Source organism: Stegodyphus dumicola, chromosome X1 (genome assembly GCF_044657685.1).
Source record: "Stegodyphus dumicola isolate Sdum_Otavi_A_Nest chromosome X1, ASM4465768v1".
Lineage (NCBI taxonomy): Eukaryota > Metazoa > Arthropoda > Arachnida > Araneae > Eresidae > Stegodyphus > Stegodyphus dumicola.
The window spans coordinates 121,817,712-121,831,765 of record NC_140780.1 but is presented as its reverse complement, the minus strand read 5'-3'; the positions used below and the strand labels follow the sequence as shown (position 1 = coordinate 121,831,765).

Here is a 14,054-nt window from a genome sequence, read left to right as displayed (position 1 = left end):
TTTTTGTGACAATACTTAATGTGCAAATAAGAGATAAAAACATATTTAATTTAAAGGTAGTCAGTCGGTAAGCAACATTGTCAGCTAAAATCTGTTGAAATGTTTTTTGTCCATATTCCTAGACTTCCACATAAATAGGAATTGAAATGCGTCTAGAACTGCAATACTTCATTTCTACCGATAATTGTTTGGCGCGTGTTGTCCTATAACGGAAGATATCGGTAAAAGTTACTTGTAAGTTATATATTGGGTTCACCAGCGGCCGAGCGGTAAAGTCGCTGAACACTGGTAGTTCGGTCCGAGGTTTTTTTTTTTCCGTGAACCATACTGCATGGGCATTTTCGTGGCTTGGCCTTTGTGTAACGTGTTTACGAGTAGTTTCCCCCAGAAAGTCTTCCACTCAGGCATATAGCCCTCGTGTGCCTTATCATAATTAAATAAACCCAAACTAAATTATATATTGATGTACATTCTATCTTTGATTAAATATATCTTCTTTTCGCTTTGCTCTTGGTGTCCCTTGACAAAGCAAGTTGATATTAACGTCCGCGTTTATTTTACAGGTATAGACAATTAATGCGGTGATGCACATTCAGCGCTATAATCGTTATTGATCTTGCGTTTAAACAAAAATTTCTTCTGGGAATTTATAGCTTTACTCGTCAAGCTTTCAAAGAATATTTTTAAAAATAAACTTTAAAGGGACTTAATATAATAAAATTTTGAAAGCTTTCATGTTTGAAACAAAAATGCCTTTTTGTGTTCAGCTTCAAACGATATAAGCGTGCGAAAGATGTGATTTATGCAAACCTATCATTTCGCGGAATTAAAAAATTATTAAACATACTGTTCGCAAACGAAAACAAAGTTCAATATATTTTCATTTTTATCAAGTTCAATATTTTTTTACGTATCATTTATAAGTATTACTCTTTTCAGCAAGGGCGATGTTTCTGTTACCCAGCAAACTAGTTCATGCGCAATTTTTTGTACGGTGTCTAATAGATCTTCTGCTGATTTTTGCTTTTGGCATTATTCCAATTAATGCATCAGGAAAAAATTGCGAAGCCGGGAACCCGTTTTTTGTGTTACTTTGTTTAAGATGTTATCTGCGCGCATCCGTTTATATAGCGCAGAGGAACATTTTTTTCCTCCTTCGTACAGTTTCTTTACTATATTTTGAAGTACCAACATAGTGTGAGTTTTGATGTATTCGTCGTTAAATTAGTTCTGGGATTAATGTAGAAAAAGCAAGAAATGTTTTAATTATTTTATAAACTGTAAAAATATATCTTTGCAATCAGTAACATAAAAAAAGGGGTTAAGGAAGATAGTTAGATGCCGGTAGAATTAATTTTATAATCAGGGCTTAATTTCTAAAATTAGAAGTACCGGAGCCCTATGGAAGACCGTCAGCAAAGAGGAACAAAAGTAAATAAATAAAATGAATATTAAACTCATTAATAATTTAAAAATTAAATAGTTAATTATCGTCAAAGTATTTATTAATTAGTTAATATTAATAATAAATATTTATCGATTATTATTTAATAAATAATTATTATTTAATTAAATAAAACTAATTTATTATTTATTTAAATAATTAAATATTTAAGTAATTAAATTAAATGTAAAGTAATCGCGATTTTTAATTTAATTTTAGTGCAAGTAAAATTTTTGAGACCAAATTTCTACTGAAATTTTGTTCGGTTACATAAAAGAAGTGCCGGAGCCTTCTTATTTAGGGCTCCGGTGCGCTCCGTCTACAATTATGATTTATCCCAAAAAATTAAGAAGTACCAGAGCCGGGCTTCGGCCCAATTTAAGCTCTGTTTATAATATTGGTGCTTTCTGTAAGATAGGCACACCCAATGGCTGAATGAATAAGACCATGGATTCACAGTATTTCTACCCGAGCTCAAATACTTAGTCCTCCATGAAGCCAGCTTGTAGGTTTCTTGTGGTTTTCTTAGTGCATAATGTAAATATGAGCCATTTTCCCTTCCTTACTTACGAAGGTATCCCTCTCTCAGGCAGACAACCCTCACATGTTAACTAGCCAGCATCTACCCAAAGAAAGCTTTGAGAACAAATTATTCTCTTATTAAATGAGTATCTGCTTTGTCATGATGGTTCTGTTTCCATGCTTTCCTGCAAAAAAATTTACATTCATATCTTTTCAGTGACGTGTACATCTTAATTTACTCTTCCCTCTTTTAGCTAAGAAAGTCATAGATTTTTAAACTGATAGTAAAAGCATTATTTCAAAGATTAATCCTCTTTTATGATAAAAGAAAACAGAAAATAGTCTTATTGGATTTTGCATTTAATTAATCAAGTTCTTTTAATTATTTTTGCCTTTACTTAGTGCTTAAATTGCACCAGAGCCCACTGGAGCCCGGCTCCAGTACTTCTCAATATTTAAGATAAATTACAATTTTAGCCGGAACTGGAGCCCTAAATAAGATAAGCTCCAGTTCTTCTTTTTATAAAACTGAACCACAATTTAAAGGGAAAAAAATTTAGAATTCCTAACGTTTTAGTTTAACAATAAGCAGACTTTGCAATACTCTATTTCCCTAGAAATACGAACTCGTGAGAACATGAGACGTTCAAGTAAAGTCCCTTCACTCACATGCGGAAACCTTTCCCTTTAAGAAGGGCTATAAATTTGGGGGAGTTTGTTTAGGAATGCGTAAACTTCTCACCATGCCATCGTACCTAGTGTATTGTTATCGATGCTTACAGTTAGTTATCCACGCAGGAAGGAAAATTTGTATTCTTAAATGTGCGTTAAGTGACAGCAAGTACAATAAGAAATAAATACTGAGATAAACTGCTCAAGCATGTCCTATAACATCGTCTTCCCACAGTATCCACTAATGGGAGAAAATGTAACCAGCAACTTTACATTCATCTTTAGGAGTCAGATTCAGGACTCATTTTACGCCTGTCACACATCTGCTTGATGGCTATAATTATATCAGCAGAGAGCCGCGGTCAAAGAGAACATTCTCTCTCACCAAGATTCCCCTCATTTTTTGTTTCCACCCACTCATACCCTCATTCTGTTTCACCCTGGAATTATCATCAGCTATACATTAAGTATATTTAATTTTTGTGATGATAAAAGAAATTCCCTTCCCCTCAGAGCTTAAACTCACCGGATCTTGGCTCCGGTGCTTCTTAGTTTTTGTAATAAATCATAATTCTAGTTGGAACGCACTGGAGCCCTGAATAAGAAGGCTGCGGCACTTCTTTTATGTAATTGAATAACAATTTCAGTAGAAATTTTATCTCTACAATTTTATTTTAACAATAAAATTATATTAAAAATCACTTATTAAATTTCAATTTCTCTTTTTGCATTTTATTTAATTTTAATTATTTAATTACTTCAATAAATAATAATTACTTATCTAATAATTATCAATTAAATTATAATTAGTTAATTATATAATAATTATTAATTAAACAATAAATTATAAACATTAATTAAATCATTATTAATTAATCTGATAATAATTAACTATTTAATTTTAAAATTATTAATGAGTTTAATAGTCATTTTATTTATTTTTTTACTCTTGTTCCTCTTTGCTGATGGTCTTCCATAGGAATCCGGCACTTCTAATCTTAGAAATTAAGCCCTGCTATTACTGCTACCTTCATCAACTCCATCCAGGATGCAGCCCACCAGCAGCCGGGTGGTTCAGTTCCAGGCGAATAAGCTGGCAGCATTGGGGGATTTTCATGATTTTCCCAATGGGTTAGATATCAGCCAGTTTCCCTTAAAATGTTTTTTACAAAAGCATCCCTCTTTTTAGGCAGATAGTCTTTGCTATAATCGAATAACCATACTAGACCAACCATCCAGGATGCAAATTAGTTAATGTAGGGAACTAATTTGCGTCCTGGATGTGTTCTTGAATTTGAAACAGCCTTTAAGAGCTATTCGATGACCGGTTACCAGACTATTACCTGATTTTAGTTTTGCAAGCTGCGTTTGCTGGCAGATATTTAGGGTCTGAGCTAAAGTTTATTTAGGCACATGCTACTTTGCAGTTAATATTTTAATTTGATTTTGATGGAGATTAATTTATGTTATTGTATTAGTTTGATTTTCAACTTCTATTCTACTTTTTCCGTGAACACATGGATATTAATTTATGTTATTGTGTTAGTATGTGTAAATCTCAGGTTGACCTGTTAATAAAAAGGTTTATTTTAAGCCTTCATCTGAGTTTGCACTTTAATGTAAGACGAAGCATAAGTCGTGCATTTAGCTTTTCATGATTCAATAAGAAGTCACCGTTTCAGTAGTGTTGAACCTTACAATCTGTACATCAGCAGCGTGTCAACTGTGTAGCTAGAGCTTTTGCTGCACCAAAAGTCAAGTGTAAAAAAGGTCAAAAGGACACATAGAAAAATAAATAAATAAAAACTCTGTGTTAATTTTTGAAATAAAACTTTTTTAAATTACTGTTTTGTATTTTTTTTTTTTTTTTTTTTTTTTTGCAGAATCATCAGTGACATTGTAGAAGTTTGTTTCATTATTCCAGTTGCTCTTCTGTCAGCAGTACAATATTTTTAAAATACAATATACTCATTTTTATGCTTTATATGCTTCTTAACTTTTATGAAATTCAATACTTGGAATTTCATTTTGGAAACTGTATTTTAGAATAAACTGTTAAGTATGTAGCGGCTGCTCATCTGCCTCTCGATTTCATCTTTCCAAACAGCAACAGAAATAAAACTCTGAAATATTTCTGTCCGAGTGGGAAACACTTGTTTATTTATGTCATTAGGATCACAATGTGTCATTTGTATTTTACTTTCAAAAGTTTCAATGGAAGGCCTAGCATGAGAGTTAAGCTATTGTCTCTTTGTAATATCTTTGAAGGGTAAAAACAATTTTTACCTCAACTCAATTTCGTATTGCAATTCGGCATCTCGTTATTCTTCCAAATGACCCAATGAATAAGATGGATTAATATTGGATAGTTTAACTTGGGGACAAATTCCATACAGTGGACTGGCTGCCTTATATGGTTTATCTTATGCACATTATATATGATGTTGTATTCACGTATGCATGGTGTGAATACAAGCCAGTGACCTTTTTGTTATGTGAATATGAGCCAGCTCCTATTTTTTAAGATTTTTGCTGAGAATTTTATTTCTTCACCAGGATATCCTGCCCCTTAGACTGCAGTGAACATTGCTGCAACAAATACAATTATGATTTGGATGCCTTTTTTATGCTTCCAATATCTTCTGTAAACTCCACTTTCACCTGTTGGAGATGCTCTCGCACACTTTCTTGGCCGACATTTATTTCTTCTCACCGGGGTTTCTTATCTTCCAGTCCTGCTTTCTTCTCTTTCAGTGCGGCTTTGATCTCAGCTGTCATCTCTTTATATTCAGATTTTATCTCAGCATATCCGGCTTTCATTTCAGCCCTCATCTCGGCTAAGAAGTCCATCAAAGTCTTCATTTCCTCTGCAGGTGGGTCCCTGGCATTCACTCGCAAATCCCGCTTCTGACACCAATTGTTGCGTTATTCTCTTCCTGACACCAGATGCTACGTTATTTTCTTCCTACACGTTCGTAGATTTGGAGTGAATAACGACGACACTTGATGAAGTATCGAAACACACTTTATTGGGCCAATATTTAATCAGGACAGCTCCAAAACACTTTTACAGTCATGGAAGATCTACTATAAACACGCTGGAACAATCAGCAACACAGCCTTCAAACTGTCAGGCAATAACGGTGGAGACAGCTTCCTGCAAAGCACCCGACTCTGCTTGGTCGTTCTCGGAACTCCACATACTCTCGAAACTCTCCACGCTACAACTCGCGATGCACTCTATGACACATGAGCACAGTTTCTGACTCTTCGGTTCAGTTGTTCTCAGAGTTCAACACGCTCTCTCGACAATGCACTAACCGCGATACACTAAAGACTTTCGGTGCACTCGATGACCCACTTGGTTGGTACTCGCTGCTCGGCTGTCAACTCGGTTGACTCCGCAGGGATTGAGTTGCTTGACGAAACACCAACTCGATACTAACTTGCACTCTAGACGAGGTACACACACTAACTAACTGCGGACCAGCAGGGTTTATATAGCTTTTGGCTTGTGTTCGAGAACGTTCTGGATTACACTGGCAAGAATTTATTCCAGAAGGTTCTCCATCTGTCCAAGGTATATCGCCAATTTTGTCACCAAAATGGGCGATTTCTCTACAAATGTGGCAACCCTGCTTTTCCTTGCCATTTTATGGCAACCCTAAAACTGCTTTGTGGGGAAGCCATCTCCCTGCGCCTTGACATTTCGTAACAATATGTAAATAATTTTAGTAAAGTTATGTTTAAAGTTGTAGTATTTTTTGTATAATGTAAACATTAAAATCTAGAGACGAAGCTTTGCCGGAAAAGTAAGAATACAGAGGCAAGTAATATTTAACATTGAGCAAATGGCTATCTCACCAAAGTGACGAGATGGTGAGATATCCCCTAACTGGCGACAATCTTGGCGATATTTTTGTCCGGTCCATGTATAACTGTAATTGGTATTGTGATTTATTAAATGTAATTAATCTAGATTTGTTACTGTAACTGTATCTGGCCCTCTTATGCCTTCCAGTAATTTCAAGAAGTGGAAAGTACTAAAGATCTTTTGGCCATGGGAAAACTATATAAGACGAGGAAGCACATCAGTTTCTTAGTAGTTTAGTTCAGCGTGAGTTTGGTGTAATGAGGTACTTTTTGAGGTATTACCTTTGCTGTTTAAATGTACTTTGCATTGTGTTGTGTTTAACATTCTTAGTAGTTTGAAGTGTAACTACCGATGGTACTCTGTGATATTGTGAAAAGCTAAATGAGTGTTTTTGTGAAAAGTTCCAATGTTCAGTTTCATGTGCATTCACTCTATTGCAAATGTGTACGTACGCAAGAAGTGTCTGTTGTCTACATAATAGCATCTCTGTCATCAAAATATCAAGATAAATCTAGTAGGCATCTTAGAATGAATTTAATGGTTCTACGAACAAAAACAAACAATTAAAAAAGAAAGTTTGTCTTCAGAAATAAACATAGACGGTCTGTTCCAACTTTTTTTTCCTACATGTCATGTTGCCATTTTTTGTTATATGATTGTATATCATGTGGGGTGGCAAAAGTTCTAGCTTCACCGCTGACTTATACCTCTGACTAGAATAATCTGTTTTTTTTTTTTTTTTTTTTTTTTTTTTTTATAAATTTCTGCTGTGCTTTTTTGTAAGAAATCATGTTATGAGACAGTATAAAGAAATAAGTGAAAAAGTTTTTTTTTTTAAATTTATTTATTTATTTTTATGAACTGTGCAATATTCAAATTGTTTTCAGTAAGCTCATTGCTACCATTTTCATCACTGTATTAAATATTTATTTTCAGGTATATTAGAGGACTATGCTGTGGAACACCATTTATTTGTCGACATATCAATGAGATTCATTTTCCGTAAAGGATGGCACTAAGAACACCATATTACTCGGATTATAATCCGAATGAAGATCGACCATCAGATCGACAGTATTTGATGTCAAGTGGTGTTGGGGTCCGTGATGGTCATGATACAAGTTTCTATCGAGGTGATACAATGCCTTTGCATCATATTGCGGGTAACACCACTGGTGATGTTACGGTGGTTCCAGTCAAGAAACGTATTGGAACACTAGGTAAGCGTTATTATGTAACCTCACTACACATCGTATGGAAAATTCAACATGTTTTCAATGTTAATTTAGAAGTCAAACAACAAAAATCAGCATTATATTTGCAAATTTTTTCCTAGTTTCCGCAAGGCTCATTTTACACTTTAGCAGCTGAGGATGATGGTTCAGTAAAGTCATCAAAACTAGTCCTGTGAAAATTTGCAAATATATGCTGAATTTTGTTGTTTGACTTCTAAATTAATATTTATTCGGCTTATTTTAAGCTAAATGTTTTTGATGTTTGTCTGATATTACATTACGGTGACGTAGAAAATTTCCATGCAAGAATTGTTATGATAAGCGAATAGATATGTATACAAGATTCAGAAAAAACCATAAAACCATCCTGTGTGAGACATGAAAGTATGAAATGTCTACGAGAGAAAAGGGGGCCTGAGCCATAAATTGAACTGATTGAAAGAAAAGGTCAGAGGAAAAACTGGCAAACACCTGAAATCAGTGTTGTAAATAAGGGTATGCAAGGAATGCCGTCGCATAGGGGCCCGAAAGTTTAGGGGGCGCTTAAATGTCCTGCTGAACTACATTCACATGTTTAGACTTAAAAGTATCTTTTTCCCTTTCGCTTTTCATTTTTATTTTTAGAGTTTGTACTACTATAAATTCTTATTTTAATATAATAGAATTCGTCTTCTTTTAAGTTTTTAAGGGCCCTCTTCCTATATGGTGCAGTGATGCAGTTCCATATGAGATGCAGAAAAGGGGCCCTTGGAAGCACATGAAACAGTTAAATTCAGTGTTTGCAAAAGTTAATATTCCATCATTCGACTATCAAATAGTAACGTCGTGACCTACCTCAGTTCAGGCATAGGAGTCAGCAGAAAATAGGAAAAGTTCCTTTGTATTTCTTAGTTTCTTACAGGAAAATGTTTAAAGGTGACCCCCTGAAGGAAAGGTTTCTCCCTTTGCAATCACAATTCAACAGGGGGTGGAAGTGAAAATTAATTGTAACTATTTATTATAATGTAATTATTTTGTATATTAATTTATTTCTATATACTTTGTTATTATGATCGAATAATTAATAGACACATTTTCTAAGTATAAATAAAGAAGTAACAAAACAGGATTCTGGTACTTAATTTCAAATGACCTTTGCAAATTAAGAGGAAACGTGGTATATTATTTGCAGTTCGAAATTTTCATAATATGTCATTCCGAAGCGTTTAATTTTGTTCATATATTGAATCTGTTAATAGCACTTCCATTAAACCCAAGTCTAAAAATCAGGGCTAATATTAAGCTTGAAATTGAATTTATTAATGCGAATGATTTTTACAATTTAATATAACATGTACTGTGTTGGTTCACTGTAAATGGCGTATCACTTTTCAAGTTGCCACCAAATAATTTCACCCTGTACTATTTTTAAAAAAATTAAATAAGGAAGAATCTGCATAAATGTATGTATGTTTCTTGCAGTATGACGAAACAACGTTACATAGAATGTTTGAATGTATGGTTCTTACAATGTAAAAAACGACGGTGCAATCGCACCAGAAAGCAGGGTATAGGGACGGAAAAATTTTGGTTTTATAAGTATGAAACATTCCAAAATGGCAAAGTTAAAGGCGGATTGATTTTTTTCTCTTTTTTAGACTAATAATCTGGAGGGGGAAATCATTCGTAAGTATCAATTGCTAACTCCAGAATGTATGCTTTCCTTTCTTAAGGACACAAAATCATTGACGTAAGTTGAGCAGTCGTGGCATGAAAGGACTTTGCCCCACCCACATGTCGAAATGGTGTCCTCGTCCAGGAAATGCAAAGAATTTATGACACCACATTTAGAAAAGAGAGATTTCCCGTTTCTTAGGGATCTTTGAATGAATTCAAGGTCAAAGAAAATAGGGGCATGTTTTATGCGACAAAGCTAACTCCCTTTGCAATCCCAATTCAACGGGTTTTGTTGTGTTTCAACAAAGAACTCAAAGTTTCATTCTGGTTGCTTAAACATTAAGCGGCAAATATTCCAGTTAATTTTTTTCCTTAAATTTATCGAAATTCATGACTTCTTCACTTATAGGGAGAAGAAATGGAATGGATGAATATTTTTACTTGAAATAATGAGTAAATCAATATTTATCGTATTTTTCATATCAAAATTTACAAAATATTCTCACATTGCAGATAAAGTGCAGGTTAAGAATTCTTTAAAATTCCTAAACGAGAATTAAATCTGAAGGCATAGAACTTGTAAATTGATTTGCTTTAGGAAAGACAACAGCTGTGGTGTTTCTTAGTCTGTAAATTACTCATCTACCAAAAATTCACACTAATCTGTAAAAGATAATTCTGAAGATATTAAATTTGTTTTGAAAGAAATATTTTAATTTCCCTTCGTTTGAAAAAATATAATAAATTACAATTCATTTTAACAACGTGAAACATTTAAGCTTAGAATTCAGTAATGCGCAATAATTTGTATGTTATTTAAACGGAACTGAATTGAATTATTATATAATAATAAAGCACTCGAGGAATATTTGCCCAAGGGGAAGAACGCCTTCGTGGAGTACTTTCTAATCGTTATTTGAAATGAAAAAGTGTGTGTGTGTCTGATTGTAGCAAAGTCTTGAGGGCTATCTGCCTAAGGAATGGAATGCCTTCGTGGAGGACTCTCTAAGGTAAACTGGTTCGTATACACATTACACATGGGGAAAACCATGAAAACGCCCATGCAGCCAGTCCATTCGCGGGATTCGAACCTCAGACCGAACTACCAGTGTTCAGCGACTTTACCGCTTGGTCGCTAGTGGGCTGTTGTTTGAAATGAAACTTTAAAATTTACACTTTTGCTTTTAATTTATTTTAATTTTTATTCTACTTTTACTTTGCACAAAACATTCAGTACGTGAAATCATCAATAATAATATAATAATGATAATAAAGTGACATCATATAACTAAAAGTATATACTACTTTGTAAATTTCGATAAATTAATTACTGAAAATATTAAGCATATCAATGGCAGTGTTGGACCTAATAGTTTTAAGTTGCAGTTCAACATTTGAAAGAACACAAATTACAATACAATGTTCACTACACAGACGAATGGAAAAGAATTCTCCCACTTTTACTGCAATATTTCAATAATTTTTGCAGTTAAAAAAAAATTAGTTAAAACGTTTTAGTGGAAAATGATGCGATTTTCACTCATAAAACCCCTTTTCGCATTATTCTCTTTCATTTTGGCACCACTACGTAGCTTTTCTAAGACATAAATAGTTTCCGTTAATATATGTTCCCATACATTATATGTATTTTTCATATTTTTGTCATTAATAAATTAATGTTTAAGATAAAAATGATACAGCTTAATTTATAAGCAATGTAAAAACTGGAAATCTGAAGTAATTAATTTCTGAACCAGAAATAGTTGTTTTAAGACGTAAATAAAAAATATAACAATAATCAAAAATATTAATGCTCCTAAAATAATTCGTGATTTTTGTTTTCCTAACTGATTTTTGCTTTTTGATCCACCTGGGGTAAAAAAAAAAATCTATTTTCATTAAATGATGTTTTTCGCATTTCTCTAAGAAGTGCGCAAAACTTGTCTTGCGCAAAACGTATACAACTTTATTTTTAGTAATTATGAAGAAACTTTATACTTGTTTCCTAAACAATAAATCTAAAATTAGCATAAATAAATACTTGTTTCCTAAACAAGTATTTATTTATGCTAATTTTAGAATCTATGGGACAGAGTACTCATCTTCAAATACGTTAGTGTCAATAAGTTTAACTACAAATTATTAAACATTTCTGGAAACTTTAAATTTGGAAGGTTTAATTTTAAAATTTCCATTTCACATATTACACAGTCACCTTCAAAGCTCTTTGCATACAGGTCAATAAAATTTGTTTATTATTTCATCCTAAACTTATGGAAGAATTTCCTAAAATTATTCGAATATCCATAATTTTTACTGTTAAATATTTAATAATTATACATTAACTGAAATACATTTATAGTACAGAGGAAATGCTAAAAGAGATATTGCAGGTCATGTATTATGTGTCATTGGAATATGACAATAATAATAGTAGAATTTGACTGAAAAAAAAAATGTTTCAGCTTTTTAGAAAGGAAAGTGGACATCTTTACAGTAAAATCTTAGATGAAAGTTTTACTGTGATTGATATTAAACCGAAAAATCGAATCTGAAATGTACGAGAATTTTCTCTACGCGCTTTCGAAACACTTGGAAAAAAAGAATAAAACATAACATTGTGCCAAATTGACTACTCAAAAAAATCATAAAGCTTTTCATTATGCAAATTGACTTTTCAAAAAAAAAAAATGGTTTAAAGCCATCATATGCAAATCCGAAATTCAAAAGCAATTACAAATAAAGAGCAAAGCAAATGTACTTTAAACCAAATTGTCATTTAAACAACACTAAAAAATTGGGTGATCCCCGAAATAGTTCACATATTCTGAGTGTTTTGTCTAAGAGATGATGCAAACATTAATTTTTTTTTTTTTTAAAAGTTCTTGATATGTAATTCTAATGTGTAATGTCTTCGAACTGCAAATTCATCGGCAAATCTGAACTCCAATAATTCAAAACATAAACAATTCGTTTAACAAACGAAATACGTGTCTGAAATTATTGAAAACTTTTTTATATTAATGCTTTTCGTGTTTTATTGCATACATTTAAAATATTTTTGAAACATTCTTATTTGAGAATTTAATTATACGGCTTAGAAACAATGAAAACTATACTGCAGCTTAAATTGTGATTGACAGGAAAGTAATGCAATACATTAATATTAAGATTATTATATAAAAGTTTTAATTGTCAATTTTTGTGCTTATGTATGTTTAAATATCTGAAATTCCCTTATCTTCGGTTTTTATAGCTGTAATTCTGCCTAAAATACAAATTTTTCTTATGTCCTTTCATTCTTTTATTGCCCACCAACGGCCGAGCGGTAAAGACGCTGAACACTGGTAGTTCGGTCCGAGGTTCTAATCCTTGGACAAACGGGCTGGCTGCATGACCGTTTTCCCCATATGTAACGTGTATATGAGCTAGTTTCCCTTAAAAGGTTCTCCATGAAGGCATCCCTCTCCCTTTAGGCAGATAGCCCTCGTGCGCTTTGCCATAATTAAATAATCCAATCCATTCTTTTATCATTAAATTAAAGTGTTTATTTCTGTATACTCTTTGCATTATCCTTGATTTTTAAAATGATGCGAAAAACTAAACTAAAGCAATATTAAATTCGATAACAGGCATAAAAGTCAACAAAATATAAATTCCAAATTGCCCGAGATATGTTTTTGCTTGTATATGTGTGTATATTATGTAAATGTGTGTATTTGCACGTATATGTGTGTATTCAATATCTTCCTTTCTTTTGTCTTTCGTATCCTATCTTACTAATTTTCTTACTTTTCATTTGTTTCAATATAAGTTTTACGATTTGCTTATTATTTCTTTATATACCATTAGTTTTAAAATTAAAACATACCTTTAACTTTACATTTTATTTGATTTGAATTATTCCTTGTTTTATTTGATTAATTTATAATCATTTTTCATTCACTGTACTTGATGACTTACAGTAGGACCTTTAGTTCCTAAATTAAGCCCAGGATTAATAAATATCAATGTGCATAATTTTAACCTCTAAGGACTTGTATGCTTTTTCGGATTATCCCTGCAAAGATTAATCACACAGAAACTACATACATTACAGAAGCTAGTTAATCAGAAACTTATTGTAATGAATTTTTACATTAATCCTTCCAGATTTTAGTTCATCAAATGAATATAATAAAAACATTTAAAAAATAAAATGAGTTAAAAATTTAATATAGCATTAATTCAGAAAAAAATCTGAAAGGTTTCAGATTTTAAATTATGTTTAAAGGGGTGTTTTTTTAATGTTTTGTGTGTTACCTTTATTTATTAAATATCATGTTTTTTACTCTTAAACCATAAAATTTAGTTTAACAGTAATGTCGCAAAATAATTTTAAAATCAGCATATCTTTAGAATTTCCGATACACGGTTCCGCGCAATTTTTTTTTCCTCGTAGAGTTTTGTCACTGCTCACTTTTAAATCGGTGAGTTTGTTAATCAAAGATTCGTTAAAGTTTTACACAATATGAAATAGATAATAAAACAAATTCCATATTTGGGCTTCCAGATGCCCATATTCGGGTGGAAAAGTACGTTTTTCAAAATTGGATGGCTCTAGGTACCGTTGTTTTATCCCAATGCAAGAAATATAGATACGTTTATGCAG

General features: G+C 32.4%; 1 protein-coding gene across 2 annotated transcripts in view; it reads left to right on the top strand.

Moving 5' to 3' along the window:
- Ent2 (Equilibrative nucleoside transporter 2) overlaps positions 1 to 14,054 on the top strand; it is a 269,678-nt gene that overhangs the window by 84,011 nt on the left and 171,613 nt on the right. For both annotated transcript variants that reach the window (XM_085808590.1, XM_085808591.1), the window contains exon 2: positions 7,449 to 7,732. In XM_085808590.1, coding sequence (XP_085664716.1) covers positions 7,522 to 7,732 — 211 coding nt within the window. In that variant the 5' untranslated portion in view covers positions 7,449 to 7,521. The remainder of the gene's footprint in view (positions 1 to 7,448; positions 7,733 to 14,054) is intronic.